Below are 18,414 nucleotides of genomic sequence, written 5' to 3' on the forward strand. Positions count from 1 at the left end.
TGAACAGGCGTGAGTGACACCCAAATAGATCAGGCTTTTACGACTAACACTTTCAGCAGATGAGAGGGCAGCCTGCTGCAGCCAGAAGTCTCTGGCTGGGGTGGGCATCTCTGACCTCCCCGGGGGAGAGAGCGTCATATAAACTTTTGAAGTGGCGAGTCCAAGGAAAGGCCAAGCATGTAAGGTGATAAATTGTGGCTTTAAATAACAAACAAGAAAAGTGAAAGAGTGCCTGGCCCCTGACACAGAGATGACTACCTCTGAGCATCGGTGTCTTCTGTTTTGCACCTTTCTGAAGGATGCCTGTCACTCTTAACTTATTGCTTCCCCCGTTTATCACGTTTATTAGCAAATTTAGGCAATTCTTTGATGTTTTCCAGCTTCGAGTCAATAAATCCCTGCTAAACGATTGTGACATTTGAAATGATAGGAGGGTAAAATTCCATGGAAACTTTGTAATCATAGCAAATCTCTTATCCATCGCTTCATTCAGTGTGTGGGTCAGCCCCATAAGCCGCACAAACATGTTTCCGAGCAAAGGGTGCTTCCTTGCAAAGGCGCAGGGGTTGTAGTAAGTTGTATAGTGAGGTATTTAGGGTGCATACCAAGGAAAGTCGGCTTTTGCAAAAGTTTATAGCTCCCTCTTATGTCTGCTGCGCGAGTGACAGAAGGAGGCAGGCAGAGGGTGTTTCTCCTCCACATCTCGTCCAGGGACAGCTGACTGGCTGGGATCTAATTGCTCTCAAGTGAGGTCAGCAAGAGGCATTTATCTAAGCAGAGTGCACAACAACAGAGCAAGATGCACAGAGTTAGCCTGCCAGAGTTAGAGAGACATCCATGGGATGTGACAGAGGCTCTTGGCTCCTGCCTAACTAACCAGCAGCACAGGGTTCGGTTTACAACCAAGGCTACAACCCTACAACCAAAGAGACTACAAGTCTTAGGGAAGACTCTTAGGGGAAAAGGAATACATCTATTTTCAGTTCTCGTCATCGTTCACCGGTGCATGTAAGTTTTTCACAAGCTCAAAAATGCCAGGCTTGATGTTTTCTTTGAAATTATATATGTGCATGCATGGCAGCATGAGTTTTCTGTGGCATGTGTTTTCTGAGACTTGTGTATACAGACAAGAGAGAGGATTGCGGAGAGGGGAAGCCAACTGATAAGTGGGCTAATATTTCACTTCTAGTGTGTGTCAAAGAGAAGGAGGAAATCATAGCGCACTACTGAGAGTTTGATTTACTGCTAAGCAAAACAATAAAAGACTCATATTGGTTCAGAGAAGCAGATGTTCAGTTCAGCTGTATAACATTCAACAATGTACTAGTTGCTATAATGCGCTGTCATATACAACATTGATGATGTTAGTATTCTTTTAATATTTCAGACTTTTTAATTTAAAACAATCCACAAGTTGACTCATCTTTTATTCTACTATCTGCCTTATTTGTATTGTGTGATCCAGCTTAAATTATTTTCTCTTTTCCCCACAGTGACTCTCAATAGAAGTTACTAAACTGGACACTATGTCTACTGTTGGACTACAATCTGCAGAGGCTCGTGCAAGAAGCATACGCCATCTGTGAGGATTAAAACGAGACCACGATCAGTCCATCCATTTAGGAGGCTCCTCCGTCCCATTCTCCATCCACAGCCTACGGTCGGTAGGCCCTGCCACGGGGGAGAGGGACACACTGGGTCACAACCGAAGGGTCGCAGGTCAGGGGTCAGGGGTCTGGGGTCACGGGGCAGAGGGGCCGCGTACAGATCTCGATCTCACATTTCAGTATGGTGTTCATAGAGCCCCACTGCAGTGCATTATAATGCGCAAATGGACGCCGACATGGAACCTGCCAAATCTGCTCTCAGGACTGTATGTGCACATGATCTTCCTGTTTGGCAGCGTGTGTGTGGCCTGTAGCGACCGCACTCCAGAGCAACTGGCCGCCATCATGAACTGCTCCAAACACGAGCGCCACACCAGGAACTACGACTACATGGAGGGAGGCGACGTGCGCATACGGCAGCTGTTCAGCCGCACACAGTGGTTCCTCACCATTGATGACTACGGCAACATTAACGGGACACAAGATCCCACCAACTGCTACAGTAAGCATGCACTTCACTAACCGTCTGATTATTATCTATACTTATTGTTCGGTTTGCTGCATCTGACGATGACTACATAAGTGATACAAATGCATTATACCATTTGAATTGCAAATGAGTGAAATTGAGAGTATCCTTAAAGAAAAAAAAGGAGTGCAGATTTGAACTTGGATGTTGGCCTGGGAGTATTTAGTCCCAGACAGTGTTTTGGCTGACTTCAGTCGAGAGCTCTTTGCACTCAGTTAGTAATGAGACGTTTTGGCCCCTCAAGGTGACGGGAGCATGTGAGAGGTGTTATTGTCCAATGTTCTCCAGCGTAATCACGGTGTTAATGGGTCATGTGTCTCTGTTAGAGCAGCCAAAATGACAGAAATAAAGTGAAGCAGGTGTGGGCTCTGGCCTTCCCAATCATAACACCATCTAAACAAAGGCTGTAATGAAGTAAACCAAAGGGGACTAGGAGGCTGCTGGCAGCCAGGGCTCTATCAGCTCTGGACAAATACTCTCTCTTGGCAGACATTGATGCTTGCACAGTCACACACCCACGCAGCCCCCCCCCCCCCCACACACACACACACACACACACACACACATGCACGGATGAACACACGCAAGCATGCGCACACACATGCACACACACAATATCACTGTGACGTTCAGCAAGATAGGACATTGGTGGACAGAAATAGCAAAAGAGAAAGCATAATCATGCTCACATTTCTCAGAATGTGAAACTTAAAATCCTCTTAAGACCATGATTAAAGTTGTTTCTGTTTATCATAACAGAGGCAGACAGCTTTCACTGCCTCTGGTATTGAACTACCAGGACACATGAACATCTGAGGGAACTCTTCACAAACACACACAGAGCACAAACACTTTCATCTCACAGAATCGGGAGTCAAGTTACATAATGTGCCTTTATCATCCGAAGCATTGCTAAAAGAAAAATTATCCAAAGTAACATTTGTGAAGTAGTTGAAGCCCATTACTACCTGAGGGTTAACCACAGTTTTTCATTATCTGACAGTATACTGGAACTAAAAGCATTTCAAAGGACATTTATTTAGATGCGATTAGAGAACCTGGTGATGGGGAGAATGCTTGAGGTAGCTATCATTTCCTCCTATCTGACAGTGCGGCTGTTGCTGGAATGCTGGCGTGACAGTGAATGCCTCTGTGTGGACGGAAACTTGCGTAACAATTGGCGATGAAGAGCAGAAAATTTGATATTGACTCACAATAGCATGCAAAAAGCACACAGAATTATGTCTAACGAACCATGAAGAGATTGTATTACCGAAGCGAGTGTATTACTGCAGAGACTATAACAATGTAACCAAGGTCCATTTGGTTACGTTTAGTTGTGGCCGTGTGTGGCATCAGCAAACTGTTTTAAAGAAGCCTTTCAGACAGACTTCCTTTGGTTTCTATCAGGGTTATTACCAGTTTTTATAATAATTATTATTATTATTATTATCATACAAATAATTACTCCAAAGTACCTATTTTTCTGTATCTGTCCTGTGTTTCATAACTGCGGTACTGCCATGACAACTGAATTTCCCCCTCGGGACAATAAAGGTCTATCTAACTATCAGTCTCTGTCTGGACACCCTCCTACTGAATATATCAAGACATTACCTGACAACCAACAAAACACAGATGGCACACTGTATGAGCTAATGGATGTATTAATCTATCATTAATAGTCGTTGGTAAACACTGTGTCATGCTGGAAGACACAAGAACACAAACAATTCATTTTATGTTTTGTTGTAACGTTAAAGAATGATTTGAGGGTTCCGTTATTTGACGAAAGGGAAGATGATGGCTAGAACTTGGGAGTGGTTGTTCAAGGCTGAAGTATGATGGCTACTTTAAGTCTAAGGCCTGGAATAGAAGGCAATCTCAGCCTTTCAAGTAGGATATGCCAGTACAGGTCTCCTGTCTAGATGTGTGTAAAGTGTGTTAAGTTAACAGGCCCAATTACTAGGGTGTTGTATTTTATCTTGTATTATACGTAATTGCCCTATACGTATGTGTCTTGGGTGTTTTTGTTGGTTATTTGTTTGATCATTGTTTGTGATAAATTGTCATGTCTGTTCATTGTTGAATGTTAAATGAACAGGAAAAGTGTCCTTTAAGTTCATATGGGCTGGGCTTCTTTGGAAGCATGACACTTAAATAAAGAAAAATCCATCAACCCACCAATCCACCAATCAATCAATCAATCAATCAATCAATCAATCAATCAACAAACACTCGCGCACACAAAATGATGTGACTAACCAGAGAAGACTGGAGATAACATAAGGTCAGACAACATCAAGACAACAAGCACAGACAACATCTAAATAAAACCCCCTACTAATTGATTCTAAATCGTCTGTACCAGGTTGATGCCAGCCTCACGAGACATGTCTCTGCAGGTTGTCACAACACTGCAGGTTGTGACATGCCAAAGCAGCAGACATGGGCTGTGTCGGTGGCTTAATGTGTGACACATTTACTGTGTCTATTTAAGGAAACAGACCATAAAAAATTGTCTAAATCTCTAAAAGAATAAATTAAACTGGATCAATGGAGGTCAGTGGTGGGTGGCAGGGGTCTCAAGCAGCCTTCTAGTGGAAACTAATAACAGACACATTCTTCCCTCCATTCGCAATCATTTGAATTAAATGACATGTCAGACAACATTATATTCCACTTTCCTAATTTCTGGAAAATGTAGGTATAATGTTTCATACTGCGGTGTTTCTTTTTCAACACAGACCAGGCTGAAAGTAGATATGCATTTGAGGACAGCAGCGATATTGCAATTACAATTTAGGATATGACAGTGGTAGTTACATTGTAATTATGTAATAATAATTGTGTAATATCAAAGTGTTTCAGCCCATGCACATAAACGAATGTGAACACGTCACACCAACTCCGTTAAACAAGAATCACTATTCCTAGAAATTAGCCACAGGCTCAACAAATAATCAAATCAATGTGGATCCTCCCGACTCTATCCAGGGACAACAGAATAAGGGATCACCCACAAATGAGTTTACTTATCCAGTTTGCCCAAACTCGGGAAAATGCTGTGTGTGTGTGTGTGTGTGTGTGTGTGTGTGTGTGTGTGTGTGTGTGTGTGTGTGTGTGTGTGTGTGTGTGTGTGTGTGTGTGTGTGTGTGTGTGTGTGTGTGTGTGTGTGTGTGTGTGTGTGTGTGTGTGTGTGTGTGTGTGTGTGTGTGTGTGTGTGTGTGTTTCACTCTCCACTAGAATCCACTAGCATTTCGGGCAGCAAATGATTATGTGACACTTAGCACTAATAGTGCTGATTTTTGCTACAGTTTTTTTCCCCTCCCCAATTTAGTCATTGGCAAATGTTAGTATATTCACTCCCTGTCACTGCCAACCCCTACTGTTTGGTCTGGGGAGGGTGTAGACAACCACGTCTCCTCCGATACCAGCCGCTTGTTTTCACCTGATGTAACAAGTGCAGAGGAATACACTAAAATCCCTCCCAATTCTGCTTCCTGCTAGGCTCCTACAGACAACCTGTAGGAGTCGCTATAGTGTGGCAGAGAACAGAGACACAGTCTACATGGTGGGCATGTACTTTACCACTGCGCCATCTGAGTGCCCCATTAAGGCCGTTTGGTGCCATCTGAAAAGACAGCCCTGCCTACTACACTGTAAAGTGTTAATTTAACTCCAAAAATAATAAGAAATCGAGCCAGAACACACAGATTCACAGACGTTCTTTGAATTTAGATATTGTACCCAATAGTAGCTACTCAAACACTTACTTTACGTCACAAGAGCAATGCATGCTATATGGATGCATTAGATTAGGCTTTATGTCACGAGGAACAGGGAAGATGCATTGCTGTCTGGCAACGATGCAGCACACTTGCAAGTGTTTTAGACAGACCTGGTCCAGTGAGTCTACTATGGGTCAGAGTATAACTCTGTTTTAAATAAGCGTTTGACAGACCTGGTCCAGTCACTCTTGTCTGGGTCCTTTTAGATTTGGTCCAGTGGGTCTAGTCTGGATCCTTTTAGACAGATCTGGTCCAGTGGGTCTAGTCTGGGTCAGGATTTAATGACTCACAGGTACAGCAGCCAAGGTTTTTCAGAATAGATTCTTTTCTCTTTCTTTTTTTTCCTCAGAAGACTTTTTCAGAGCCAGCTGGAATATTTTGGACTTCTGCAGTGTGAGGATTTCTTGTTATATTAAATTATAGCAATTATAGCAGCATAACAGAAAAGTTAGGAGTTGACTCGGCATCAAGGGAGGTGAAATAGCATAATTTGTAATCAACATTGACATTTGGTTTTATTGTCTGTAAAAACCCAGACATTTCCCCTTAATCCTCCAGACCGCTAAAATGTGTTATATTGTTGTTGTTGTTGCTGTTGTTGTTGTTGTTGTTTATTAATGCTATACTTGATCTGAATTTCTTTATTTGAATTCTCTAAAAACACACCAGTTCAAAGAAGATCACAAGGTCTATCACATCTTACAATTTCACACCTACACAAAATAAATTGTTCATTGCGATGCCTGAAACTAAATACTATAAACCAATATTTATAATAAACATAAATAACATAGCGATACAGGAATGTATAGTCACCTCAGCTGCATGTTCCAGTTATTCTAGTAGTCACACTGTAATAGCTTTGTTTCTACAAAAAATGCTCATTTATGCAATAAAAGATACTTCCTGGCAAATAAATAACATAGCGATACAGGAATGTTTAGTCAACTCAGCCGCATGTTCCAGTTATTCTAGTAGTCATATTGTATTAGCTTTGTTTCTAAAAAAAAAAGGTAATTTATGCAATAAAAGATACTTCCTGGCACATTCTGACATCTTAAGATGCATCACAAAATAACACCAAAGCCAAGTGGTTTGCCAATAGCCTTGTACTCTCTCCCACAGAGCTAGTAGGCAGGTCTGAAGTGTAGCGTGCAAAGCACAAGCAAGGAGGTAGTTTCCTCAACCCCAAGGGAGAGAGGCCTAATCTGCCTCCCATATGTGCCATGGCATAGGCTGTGGTTTGTGTAATGGCCACCCAAGCCAGTTAACAAGGCTTGAATAAAGCCAACATGGACCACAGACTGATTAACCACAGGAACCTCCATCCTGTCTCTTAATGAAGATGAATGCTGAACACTGGATGTTGATGGTCTGCTGTCTGTCCTGCACTACTGAGTACTGACTGACTGAATGACTGTCTCACAGGCATCCTGGAGATCAGGACCGTGTCTGAGGGGGGCATACTGGCTATCAAAGGGGTCAAGAGCCAGTATTATATCTCCATGAACAGGACTGGACAGCTGCAAGGCAAGGTAACATTTCTCCTATGTGGCAAAAAAGGAAAGTGCCTGTACAAAACATTTTTAAGACAATTATCATTTAAAAAATAATAATGATATCTCCACTGCAATAAAAAAAATTGTCTTGGTTGCAGGCTGTAAAATAACACTGCAATATATATATATACACACACACACACACACACACACACACACACACACACACACACACACACACACACACACACACACACAATGTATATCATTTCTTCTTTTTTTATTTTACAGAAGAACTACAATGACAACTGCAACTTCAAGGAGGTGTTCCTAGAAAACTATTTCAATGCTTACTCCAACGCAAAGTGGACTAACAGAGGCAAGGCAATGTTCATAGCTCTGTCCCAGAAGGGGAGGCCAGTGCGGGGGAAGAAGACCAGGAGGGAACACATCTCATCTCACTTCATCCCCATGAAATGCAGAGAGGAGGCGAGGAGGGTGGACTGATGAGTTGGAAACCATGTTATGATTTCAATCACATTATGTTATATAAGCTGTCAGACACAGAACTCATGTATTGCCAACATTATGCACCACTCTTCTTGAGTTGTAAATTAGTCATGTTTGTTGTTGTTTTGTTGTTATTTGCGTAAAATCGAGCAACAGTCCTCAGATGGGCACATTATGAGCTGATGGAAATTGTCAAAGTTGTTTGACAAGTTGTTGACCAGCCCATATGGACTTATAGTCAATTGTTTTCATAGAATTTCCACTTAAAGGTGGTGTGATTTTGTTCAAATAAGTGTTAAATAGCTCTATACTATACTATACTGATAGTAATGTTTCCTATAGAGTGTTTGTTCAATATCAGGGGTCTCCCCATGCGGATCTCTGTATCTGTCAGTCCTTCTCCCTTTTATGCCCAGATATGGAGATCGCTGATGTCATCAGTATATGCCCATAAATGGGCATTCCCCCTTTTGTGCCCATATATGGGCACAAACGATTTGTTTGCGGCTGATGCCATGACGACACATTTAGGTTAGACAACACACTCCATATTTGGGCGTGGCTGTATTGGGCACTCCTTATATGGTTATGGCTGAGGAGGTCTGCCCGCCCGCCCGACCGGCCAGCCCTCCCATTAGGCAATTTTAAGGATTGACATTTGTGGGGTTTTCTCTCCAGATGGGCAAAATAATGGTATTCTGAACTGAAAATAAATGTTTACTAAAGAGCTGGAGACAGGGAAACCCCTGTTACTGACCAAACACTCAATAGAAATGATTACTATCAGAATATAAAGCTTTAACTTTTTAACAGAAAATATCACTTACACCACCTTTTAAAGGTAATACAGCTGAAATTAAATTAAATTAATAGATAATGACCAACTGACAAACTATAAAACCACTAAAGATTACTCAATTACTACTGTCATACTTTTAACTGAATATTATTATTTTTCATAGTAAAACAGGTAAAAGTTTAATACTGTATGCAGTCAGGACTGTATGTTTTCTCTTCCCAAATCTATGTGCACTGTATATAGATCTGAGTGTAATTCTGAGTGTTAATTTAGTGTAAAAAAACACGGGATTTTGCTGTGTATTAACAAAGGAAGGTCCAAAATGGTTGTTCATAGCTCAAGGTTGCTTGGCTTGGTTAATGTGCAGAAGCAAGCTGGACTTGTCTTTTTACAGTATAGAGAGCACACATTGAAGTGTGACAGAAGGTTATAACAAGACGCAAAAACAAACATATCACTGTCGGGCAGAAACCTTGTATCTCCGTATTTCAACCTTTTTATGTTTTTTTTTCGTGAATAATACTACATACTACAGTGTCACACAAAAGTAGCAAAAAAAAAAGCCAATCTTGTTGTTGGGAGTTTGTAGAGCTGCTATTTTAGATTTATTTGTGTGTCTGTGTTTTTTTTAATAAATATTTAACCAATAAAAAGTATTAACACGAGCTTATGACAAGATCACACATAGATTGGATCCATTGGAACACAGAGCCTTTTTTTCCATTTCTGAAAAGTAACAGTTTTTGGACATGCAAGGTTTCCATCCAACAGCGACAATATTCAATGAAATGATGTTGCCCGTGTGAATGATCTGTGTTGGAGACCACATTTTAGCTGCTCACTAGCTCCTTCGTTATCATTATAAAGGTATGGTTTTAGTCACGTTCAACCTGTCATCCCCATTTGGCCCAAAGTTAGTTTTTTATTTTTTATTTTCTATCTTCAATTGAAAAAAGAAAATGAGCCAAAATAGCAGATCTACAAGCTCAACACACGTCTCACATCGTGATGCGTTGTGAGCCGGTGGACGGGTTATTTTAGCAAGACACCGTCGTATGACAAAGTATGAGAAAGGGCTTAACCCATTAAGACCCGAGGCGATTCTTCAAAATGATTTCTAAATCCTAACAGTTTTTTGAAAAAAAATCTAAAAAAATATTTTTCACGATTTTTCAAAAATAGCAGATCTACAATCTACTTGTATATCTGCTATTTTTGAATAGCCAAAGAAATCTAAAGTGACAAAGATGCGTTCCAGGTCCTAATGGGTTAAGTGGTTAATATGCCAGCCTGCTGCTGCTGAGACATCCGGATTCAACAACATTTTAAATGTGTATGTTATCCAATTTTTTTTATCATCATAATTAATGATCATATGAATTGTTTGCATATGGGATTCCCCCCCCACCCCCACCCCCCGTCCCTGATGTGGAAACCCACTATTTATTTGAGGAGAGCTGTGTTTTTGTTATTTTTTTAATTTGTATTATTATTATTTCTGTTAAGACATTCCAATTTCTCAACAAGATACGTTTATGGTCTCGCAAAAGATCAAAGTAGTGCATACCAGAAAGTTCTATTTTCTCATATTAAATATAGGGAAAAACCATATACTCATCTCATTCTCAGCAGTCAATTCTCTTAAACCCTGCATGATATCACTTCAATATCTCAATACAATAACAATACTGCCATATAACATTATGTTATCATTCAATGTTGTAAGTTATTTGTGTTATTTATATTTAAAAAAAGAAAAGAATAAGAAAAATGAGTTATGGTCACTTGAAGTGTGTCTCGTTTCCTTAAGATGTGTATTCCTGAACATGATCTTTGATACTGATATAGTTTTAGGCATGGTTATGGACCATAGACTTAAAAATAATAGAGAGGGCACCCGAAATCTCCTCCCATCCACTTGAATTGAGTTGCTCACCCAGCGCATGGGCCTAAATCATAGATATATATAAAGGCTAGATGGCTCGAGGGGGCGTCGCAAGCGTAGCTCAACCGCGGCCATCTTGCAACAGTCATTCATAACATTATGTCTATGGTGCATGTACTTTGAAATAACCATAGCGTGCTCAATTTTCATCCGATTTTCAAACGGTTTGGTGTGTTGTAAACACCAAAGATGTAGTTATGATACTGCATACTTATAATTATAATCATGTTTTTATTTTTTATAACATTAAGTATGCAGTATCATAAATACATATTTGGTGTTTACAACACACCAAACCGTTTGAAAATCGGATGAAAATTGAGCACGCTATGGTTATTTCAAAGTACATGCACCATAGACATAATGTTATGAATGACCGTCCCAAGATGGCCGCCATGTAGCAACGTCGTACTCCATTGGCCTGCAGCGCGGATGAGTCATCTAGCCTTTATATATATCTATGGCCTAAATCACCCCTTCTTCCGGGTTGGAAATTTGGTGGGCGCGGCCTATTATGGGCCCCAGTTCGTCACAGAGGTGACACGTTTTGCGTCACAGAAGCGCGCAGCCCCGTGCGCAAGCGCGCAGCCCCGTGCGCAAGCACGTGCGCACGCTCGTGAGTCGAGCCCATTGGTCGAAACCGTTTTCGCTCGTTCATGTTGAGGCCCCAGGCCTGCAGTACCATGAATGGCCAGCATGTCCATTTGGCTTCAATGAAACCACTGGGTTCTGGGGGCTTGTTATGGACTAGTAGGTGCATAAAGGCTCATTTATGCTTCACCATACGACTGTGTCACTCGTCGACAATAACGGTTGTCAGTGGTGGAAAGTAACTAAGTATATTTACTACATCTCAGAGGCAAATATTATACTTTTACTCCAATACAATTATTTGAAAACTTTAGTTACTAGTTACTTTGCAGATATAAAGTATCATATTATAAAACATACATTAACCACTTTAGGCCTGTTATATATTATAGGCTATTTGAAAATAGCCGATCTACAAGCTCACAGCTTGTGAGCTTGTAGATCTGCTATTTTCAAACATTTTAGCACTTTTACTTTTGGTGCTTTAAGTATATTTTGATGCCAATACTTTTCTACTTTTGCGCAAGTAACATTTTGAACCCGGGCCTTTTACTTGTAACAGAGTATTTCTACATTTCAGTATTGATACTTTTACTTAAAGGGATACTTCACTTTCACATAAAATAAACATTTAAAAAATATATTAAAAATAAATGAAAAAAGTAATGGAAAATTCATGGCCCCCTCACACATTAGAGTGTCCTACTAATGTGTGAGGGGGCCTTTATTTTGCCATAACTTCTTTCATTTTTTTTTTAAATATATTTTTTTAATGTTTATTTTATGTGAAAGTGAAGTATCCCTTTAAGTAGAAAATTTGAGTACTTTTTCCACCACTGACTGTTGTTACTGCCAGCTTTGTCATAGACAAATTATGAATTAGTCATAAACAACATCCTCATTCTGATACTTTTATAAGATTTTTATGATTTTTAATCAGCATAGGGAGTAGTAGGGCAGTATCATTCTGATACTAATGCTTAATTTAAACTCCATTGAACGACATCGTGCCAAAAATAGATCTATAAGCTCACGCTCTCGTTGTGAACTTGCGGATGGCTATTTTCGGCAAGCAACATCGTCGTGTGACCAAGTATAAATCAGGCTTAAGTATGAGACTCGAGTGTCCAGGAGACATAGCAGAGGCTTGTGGATGAGGAACAAAAACCTATTTGCTGCCAACACATTGTAAGAAAAGCTAAACACGCCATTTAGGGACATATTCGGTCCTACAGGCCAGAAGAAATAAACTGATTTGTACAACCTTGCCAACACTGATACAAAAAAAAAGATACTCTTTAATCATAACCATAGAACCGGGTCTGATTAGTCCAAATAAAAGGATATATCAAAATAAAAATGCTTTAGTATATACATATAGTTTACATAGCTGCTATTAACTGTTAATGTTATCCCATTAGAAAATGATGGTGTTCCAGTTTAGCCCTAACTGATTAAATACCTTTAATACCTTACAGCAACATCAGAGAAAAATAAATAATAGTAGCACGTATTCGTAATAAATTCCAGGAAACGTATTACATATTAAACAAGTATGGTGTTCCAAACACTGACAAAGCTGAAGTGCACTGAAGATATTGAGCAGTCCCATTTCCCAGTTTAGATGACTAAATGACGAGATAATCAGATCTGTTGGCCTTGTCTTTAAGGAGATTAAATGCTCCCAGCAAAGGAAACTTTGGGAAAACATTAATTTAGTGTCCTTGGACAATCTGAGACATGATGCTTGTGAATCATCACATCATTCAATCTGATAAGGAAAGCTCAGATAGAGAAATACTGGATAATCCATTAGATTGTGAGGTAGATAAAAGAATATGTCAACGATGTAAATGGTTGTAATACGTTTATATTGTATTGAAACCAGAGTCTTATCAAAGTCCAACCCAGTTTTTCAGACGTACTGAAACACGCACGCAGTCGCGCACGCGCACACACAGCCTTACCTTCTGTATGAGTTCACATCTGGCTTGGAGAAGCCCTGTCAGATAAAGACAGTCAAATTGAGAGAGCAAAGAAATACATTTGACCCAAACAACATCTGAGCAAGGTGAGAGCCCCTGCCAAGTCACGCAAAGTTAGTCTTAGCAGATAATTTGTAACATGCACCAAATGTAAACACATTTCAGACTCAAGGCTGTGTATTCCCAGCAGGATGAGTAAGAGGCTGCAGCCAACAGGAGCTAGGAAACACTGTCATACACTGTCCAATTCTGAGTGTTAACCCATTCAATCCGGGGACGCATCTACAAATGTCTTCTAAATCCTAACAGGTTTCTGAAAAACGCATGTTGCTATATCAGTGGTGCTCAAACTATTTCATGTCAAGAACCCCCAAAATAATATGTATTTAGCCGCCGATCGACCCCCATCTCAAAATGTTTTGTTCCACCAGAAGCAAAGATTCGAGTTACAAATGTTCGCTTAAAAAATATATATATTCGAAGATTTTTTTCACGTAAAAAAAAGAAATAGCAGATCTACAAGCTCACGGCACTCTGTGCCGTGCTATGAGCTTGTATACCTAGTATTTTTGAATAGCCACAAGTATAAAATAATGGAATGGTTTATAGCTAAAATCTAAAATGAAACTGAACCTAACTCTGAGTGTGTTGTACACTCTCAGAGTTACAAACTTGTAAGTTGTAAGGGTCCATTTGTTTCCATTTGTACACTCTCTGAGTTACAGACCCAGGGTCACCCTGGACCCCTGGGGATCCCCGGACCCCACGTTGAGAACCAGTCTTTTAAACAACCTCTCTGAGGAAATATGATGTCGGCAAACTCTGTTCCTTTAAGAATCTACCATCAATTCGATTTTATAAGCTCGCTGTAGAGATCTATAGTTTACTTGTTTGATGTCCAATATTGATCCAAATATAGGATCAAATGGACCTGTAAGGGGTTGAGTACCGAGAACTGGTACCATACTAGAACCGGTACCACTAAGTCCGATACTACACTAATGATACTGTATAGTACTAGTTCTGAATAGGTACCGTATTGTAGTGCTGTGAAACTTGTGTGATGATTTATTAGGCTGATCTAGAATCAGCGCAAAGTAAAGAAGCACTGGCAGCAGGCTATCAGAATTAAACCAAGTGCACCCCAGTAGTACAACATTGATCACATTTGCCATTAATGTTACTGACCGTTTTTTATTTATTTTTAAATATCAGTTCTGGCACAGTTTTTTGGCACAGGCACCAATTTTTGCTGACTTAGTGACTTCGACCTTGGCATGCGGCGACCAGAGGGAGTTGAGAATCCCTGCGTCAAGTCGGTCGGAAAGGTGGTTGTCCAGAACCGCCGAACCGACTGATACTCCCATACTGTATATAGGCATATATGGAGATCCAGGTTGGCCTTTGGGGGTTTTTAAAAACTAGACAGCATAGCTGCAATATCCCTAAAACTAAATTAGTCTCGGCCATGAAACACAACTCCAGGTTTTAATATACACTTCCTTGGTTCAAAGAAACAGCCACAGGGCTACTGTTTAGCTCGCAGGAACTCTGGCACTGAACAGTGACCGGAGGGAGAAAATGATCTTCAAGTTGTAAAAGTCAAGTGAGGTATGATTTAAAACTGTTCAGTGCAACACTTTAGAACGGCAGTAATACATCTGCATGTTGTGTTAAAGCATGAAAACAAAAGACCACATGTTACCTCTAACACTAACAGTATGTGTGAACAGAGGCAGAGTCTAAAGTATAGATCAGAATCTGTGTGCCGAGGCACACTGGAGTGCCGTGAGACAAGTCCAGTAGTGACTTGAGTGAGTTTTGAGACAACCACACATGATTATTATTATTATAGAACTATATCATTTTTATTTTATTAGTAGACTATTTTGTTGGCACTCATTTTCCAATACAGAGGAAATTCTATACCCTAAAAAGGTATTATATATCCTTTTATGCGAAAATGTGAAATGTAAATTTAACACATTTCCGAAAATAGCTGATCTAAAATGCCACATGTTGGTGTTGTGAGCTTGTAGATCTTCTATTTTTCCACAATGAATAGAGGTGTGCCTTGAGATTTGACCACAAAAAGGTTTGAAAACCACTGGCATAAGCAGGTAGTATAGGAAAGGACAGAGTGAGACAAGCAGACTGGGGGAGGATGGGTATGTAAGGAAACAAGGTAAAGATGAAGGGAAGTCTGCGATGTGTAGTGAGAAACAGGGGAGGCCCAGAGAGAGGCCCAGGCAGCTGAACTTGATACATTTCAGGGCCATGAACCTTCTTTTCCCCAGAGCCAATCTGTGGTTGTGCAACGTGGGGAACTCTATGTTTTCAGCCTTAGCACGGAAACCCCAGAACTCCTGAACGCTGGGGTTAGAGAGAGAGACGGGAACTCGGGAAGCCCAGACCTCCAGCAGCTCACTGTGACTTCACACACTTCTCTGACAGCAAAACTGAACCCGCACTGACCCTGAATCAGATGCAAAAAGCCAAACCGCTAACTGACAGTTGTGATTGCACGCTATGTGTCCCTATACTGGCTTCTAGGATAATGATCACAATAATAATTTGACAAATAGCTCATTATGCAATGCATGGAAGCATAACTGACACTAGGCCTCATGTGTCATCAAAGACCCATGCACTCAATACATCATTTTGAGGATAGAGAACAATATTAGACATCAACAAATAAACTAGATCTCCACAACATGCTTAGAAACGTTTATATTTTAAAAGGAATACACAGAGTTTGCACAAATCCTGTCCTCAGAGAAGTTGCTTAGAGCACTGGTTCTCAACATGAGGTCCCCCAGGGGACCTTAAGAGGGTTCCGGGAGTTCATTATGGGGCTGTAACTTAAAGAGTATGGAAATGGAAACAAATGATTCTTGGGTGCTTTTGGTTCCATTTGTACCCTCTCAGACTTAAATTAGGATTTTACTGTGTAGATTGTTGTCTGAAGGGATACAATCATATCAAATGGGGGTCCATGGCCTAGTGCATATCAAACTGGGGGTCCTTGAAATTAAAAAGGTTGAGAATCACTGGTTTAGAGGCCCTGATCACCGAAGCTCAGTCAGATTCTGTAAAGAATAGGGGCACCAGTAGATGACCAGATAGTGAACACCCTAACTGAAATGTCACCGGTTCCCCCATATAATATGCTCAGCTTTCTGTCTCTCTACTCTCCTATTGAAAAATATATAGAGTGAACGGTTAAAACACCTCTGTCTCTCTCTCTAAGACGGTGTGCTTTTGTAGAGGAAATATAAAGCCAAATGCCAATGTAAAGTAGCTGATATTACAGTATACGAGTTATAGAGCTGCATGAAATAAATACTTAAATAACCATCTCAAAGCCGGAAAAACATAGAAAATACCTGATTTGAATGGGATTTTAGAAATATTTCTCTTTAGAGGGATAGTTCCCCCCAAAAAGCACTTTTTTCCTATCTATTAGTCACCCCATGGAGACTTGAATTCATGGATATTCTTTAGTTTTTGTCGAATTCCTAAACCAATAAGATGACCAGCGGATCGGTAGGCAGTGGTTCCGGTAGGAGACACAAAGGAGACTCTTTGTGTCTCCAACCGGAACCGCTGCCGGTCATCAAATTATTGGCTTAGGAATGCAACAAAATCAAAAAAATATCCATGAATCCATGAAAAGTCTCCATGGGGTGACTAATCGATAGATTATTTTGGGGTGAACTATCCCTTTAACTCATAAAACATAACTAAACCATTGCGACATAGTTGAGGCACAAATCAAAAATAGTTTAGTTGTAGCGTGTTTTTGGCGAGCAAATATGATAACTTGGGCTGCAAAAAAAATTTCCCCCTCTTTTTTTTCCATTTACTGTCTTCTCTCATATGTTCAAGGGATTCTGGAGAAATAAATCTTTTCCAGTTTATCATCACTTCAACTTCATGCGCACGGGGGGATCACAGTCCATTATTAAACATAACGAGGGATTTCTTATGTGTGTCCCTGATTATTATAAATTATTTCTAGGCATTAATACTTGTGATATCTACAGATAATGTGCAATTTAATATATACACACACAATACACAGACATAAACTACATCCATTGTTTGTTTGTACATCTATCTATAGAGCTATAGTCTATAGAGTAGCATAAGTGGACCATGAAGTCCAATAGAGGTGCAACAATTAATCGGACCAATTTTTTAAGTCAATTATTAAAAAAATGATGAGTTAAAATTGTTTGTGTCAATTAATTGAAAACAAAAACACGCTTCTTGATTATTCGAAAAAGTAATTGATAGAATAATCGCTATGAAAATAATGATATATTATATATCTAATGATACATTTATAAAAAAGGTTTTACACATCCAAAAATGTAATGTGTTTTATTGTAAAATGTCATTAGAATGTAGTAAATAAAAAATAAGATTATGTTCACCAGCTATTACATGACTATTGATGGATGAGTTGTTATACTGACTAACTTCATTAATTGTAAAGGAGAATACTGGAGCACTCACATCATCCTAATTGTCTGTTAATTGACGTTTTGATGTAAAAGCGTGTGCCTGCCCTGCCCCAGTGTTCTCCTTTTCAACTAACTGCAGTCCTATTCTAAGATGCACCAGGCTGGGCCTCATCCAGACAAATGCATTGAACAACAGTTACCTGCACTCTTTTGATGATTTGATTTATCTCATATTCAGTTCACCTGCGAAATGCATAACCTTGGCTACACTGCAATATCCTCAGTGTTAATTTAACTCTTGTAGAGAGTCTACAAATGTAGCCAAACGGACCCTCAGAGTTAGATTAATACTGAGGATTTTACTGTGAACTGTCCCTACACACAGTTCTCTATTATGCAATGGATATGACTCATCATTACCAGAATCCTTTTCATCGTCCTTATCTTCGGCTGTTGTTGGAATCAGTCGACCGCGTTTCCATCTCTGCCAGCTACAAACCTGAGGAGCACACCATACCTTTCAAAAAAGCAAATTTCTCAAAATGTTCCCAAATAACGCGTAGTATATCATACAGTAGATGAGAGATATTAGCGTAATTTTTGACCATTTTTGTAAGTATAAAATAAAGCTTACAGTAATAGATTAAAACCAGGACAAGACAACACTTGTGCCATATCACAATTAT

At 39.9% G+C, this 18,414-nt stretch overlaps 1 protein-coding gene across 1 annotated transcript; it reads left to right on the plus strand.

Annotated features, from left to right (window-relative positions):
- The first annotated feature begins 798 nt into the window (after positions 1-798).
- fgf7 (fibroblast growth factor 7) lies at positions 799-10,352 on the plus strand. The gene is made up of 4 exons (XM_080430702.1): positions 799-1,008; positions 1,494-2,109; positions 7,356-7,462; positions 7,718-10,352. Exons 2-4 carry the CDS (start codon positions 1,824-1,826, stop codon positions 7,931-7,933), a joined length of 609 nt encoding a protein of 202 aa, XP_080286828.1. The 5' UTR covers positions 799-1,008; positions 1,494-1,823; the 3' UTR covers positions 7,934-10,352.
- The last annotated feature ends 8,062 nt before the right edge of the window (positions 10,353-18,414 follow it).

Source organism: Gymnoscopelus braueri (assembly GCF_963280865.1).
Source record: "Gymnoscopelus braueri genome assembly, chromosome: 1".
In the NCBI taxonomy this organism is placed as follows: Eukaryota; Metazoa; Chordata; class Actinopteri; order Myctophiformes; family Myctophidae; genus Gymnoscopelus; species Gymnoscopelus braueri.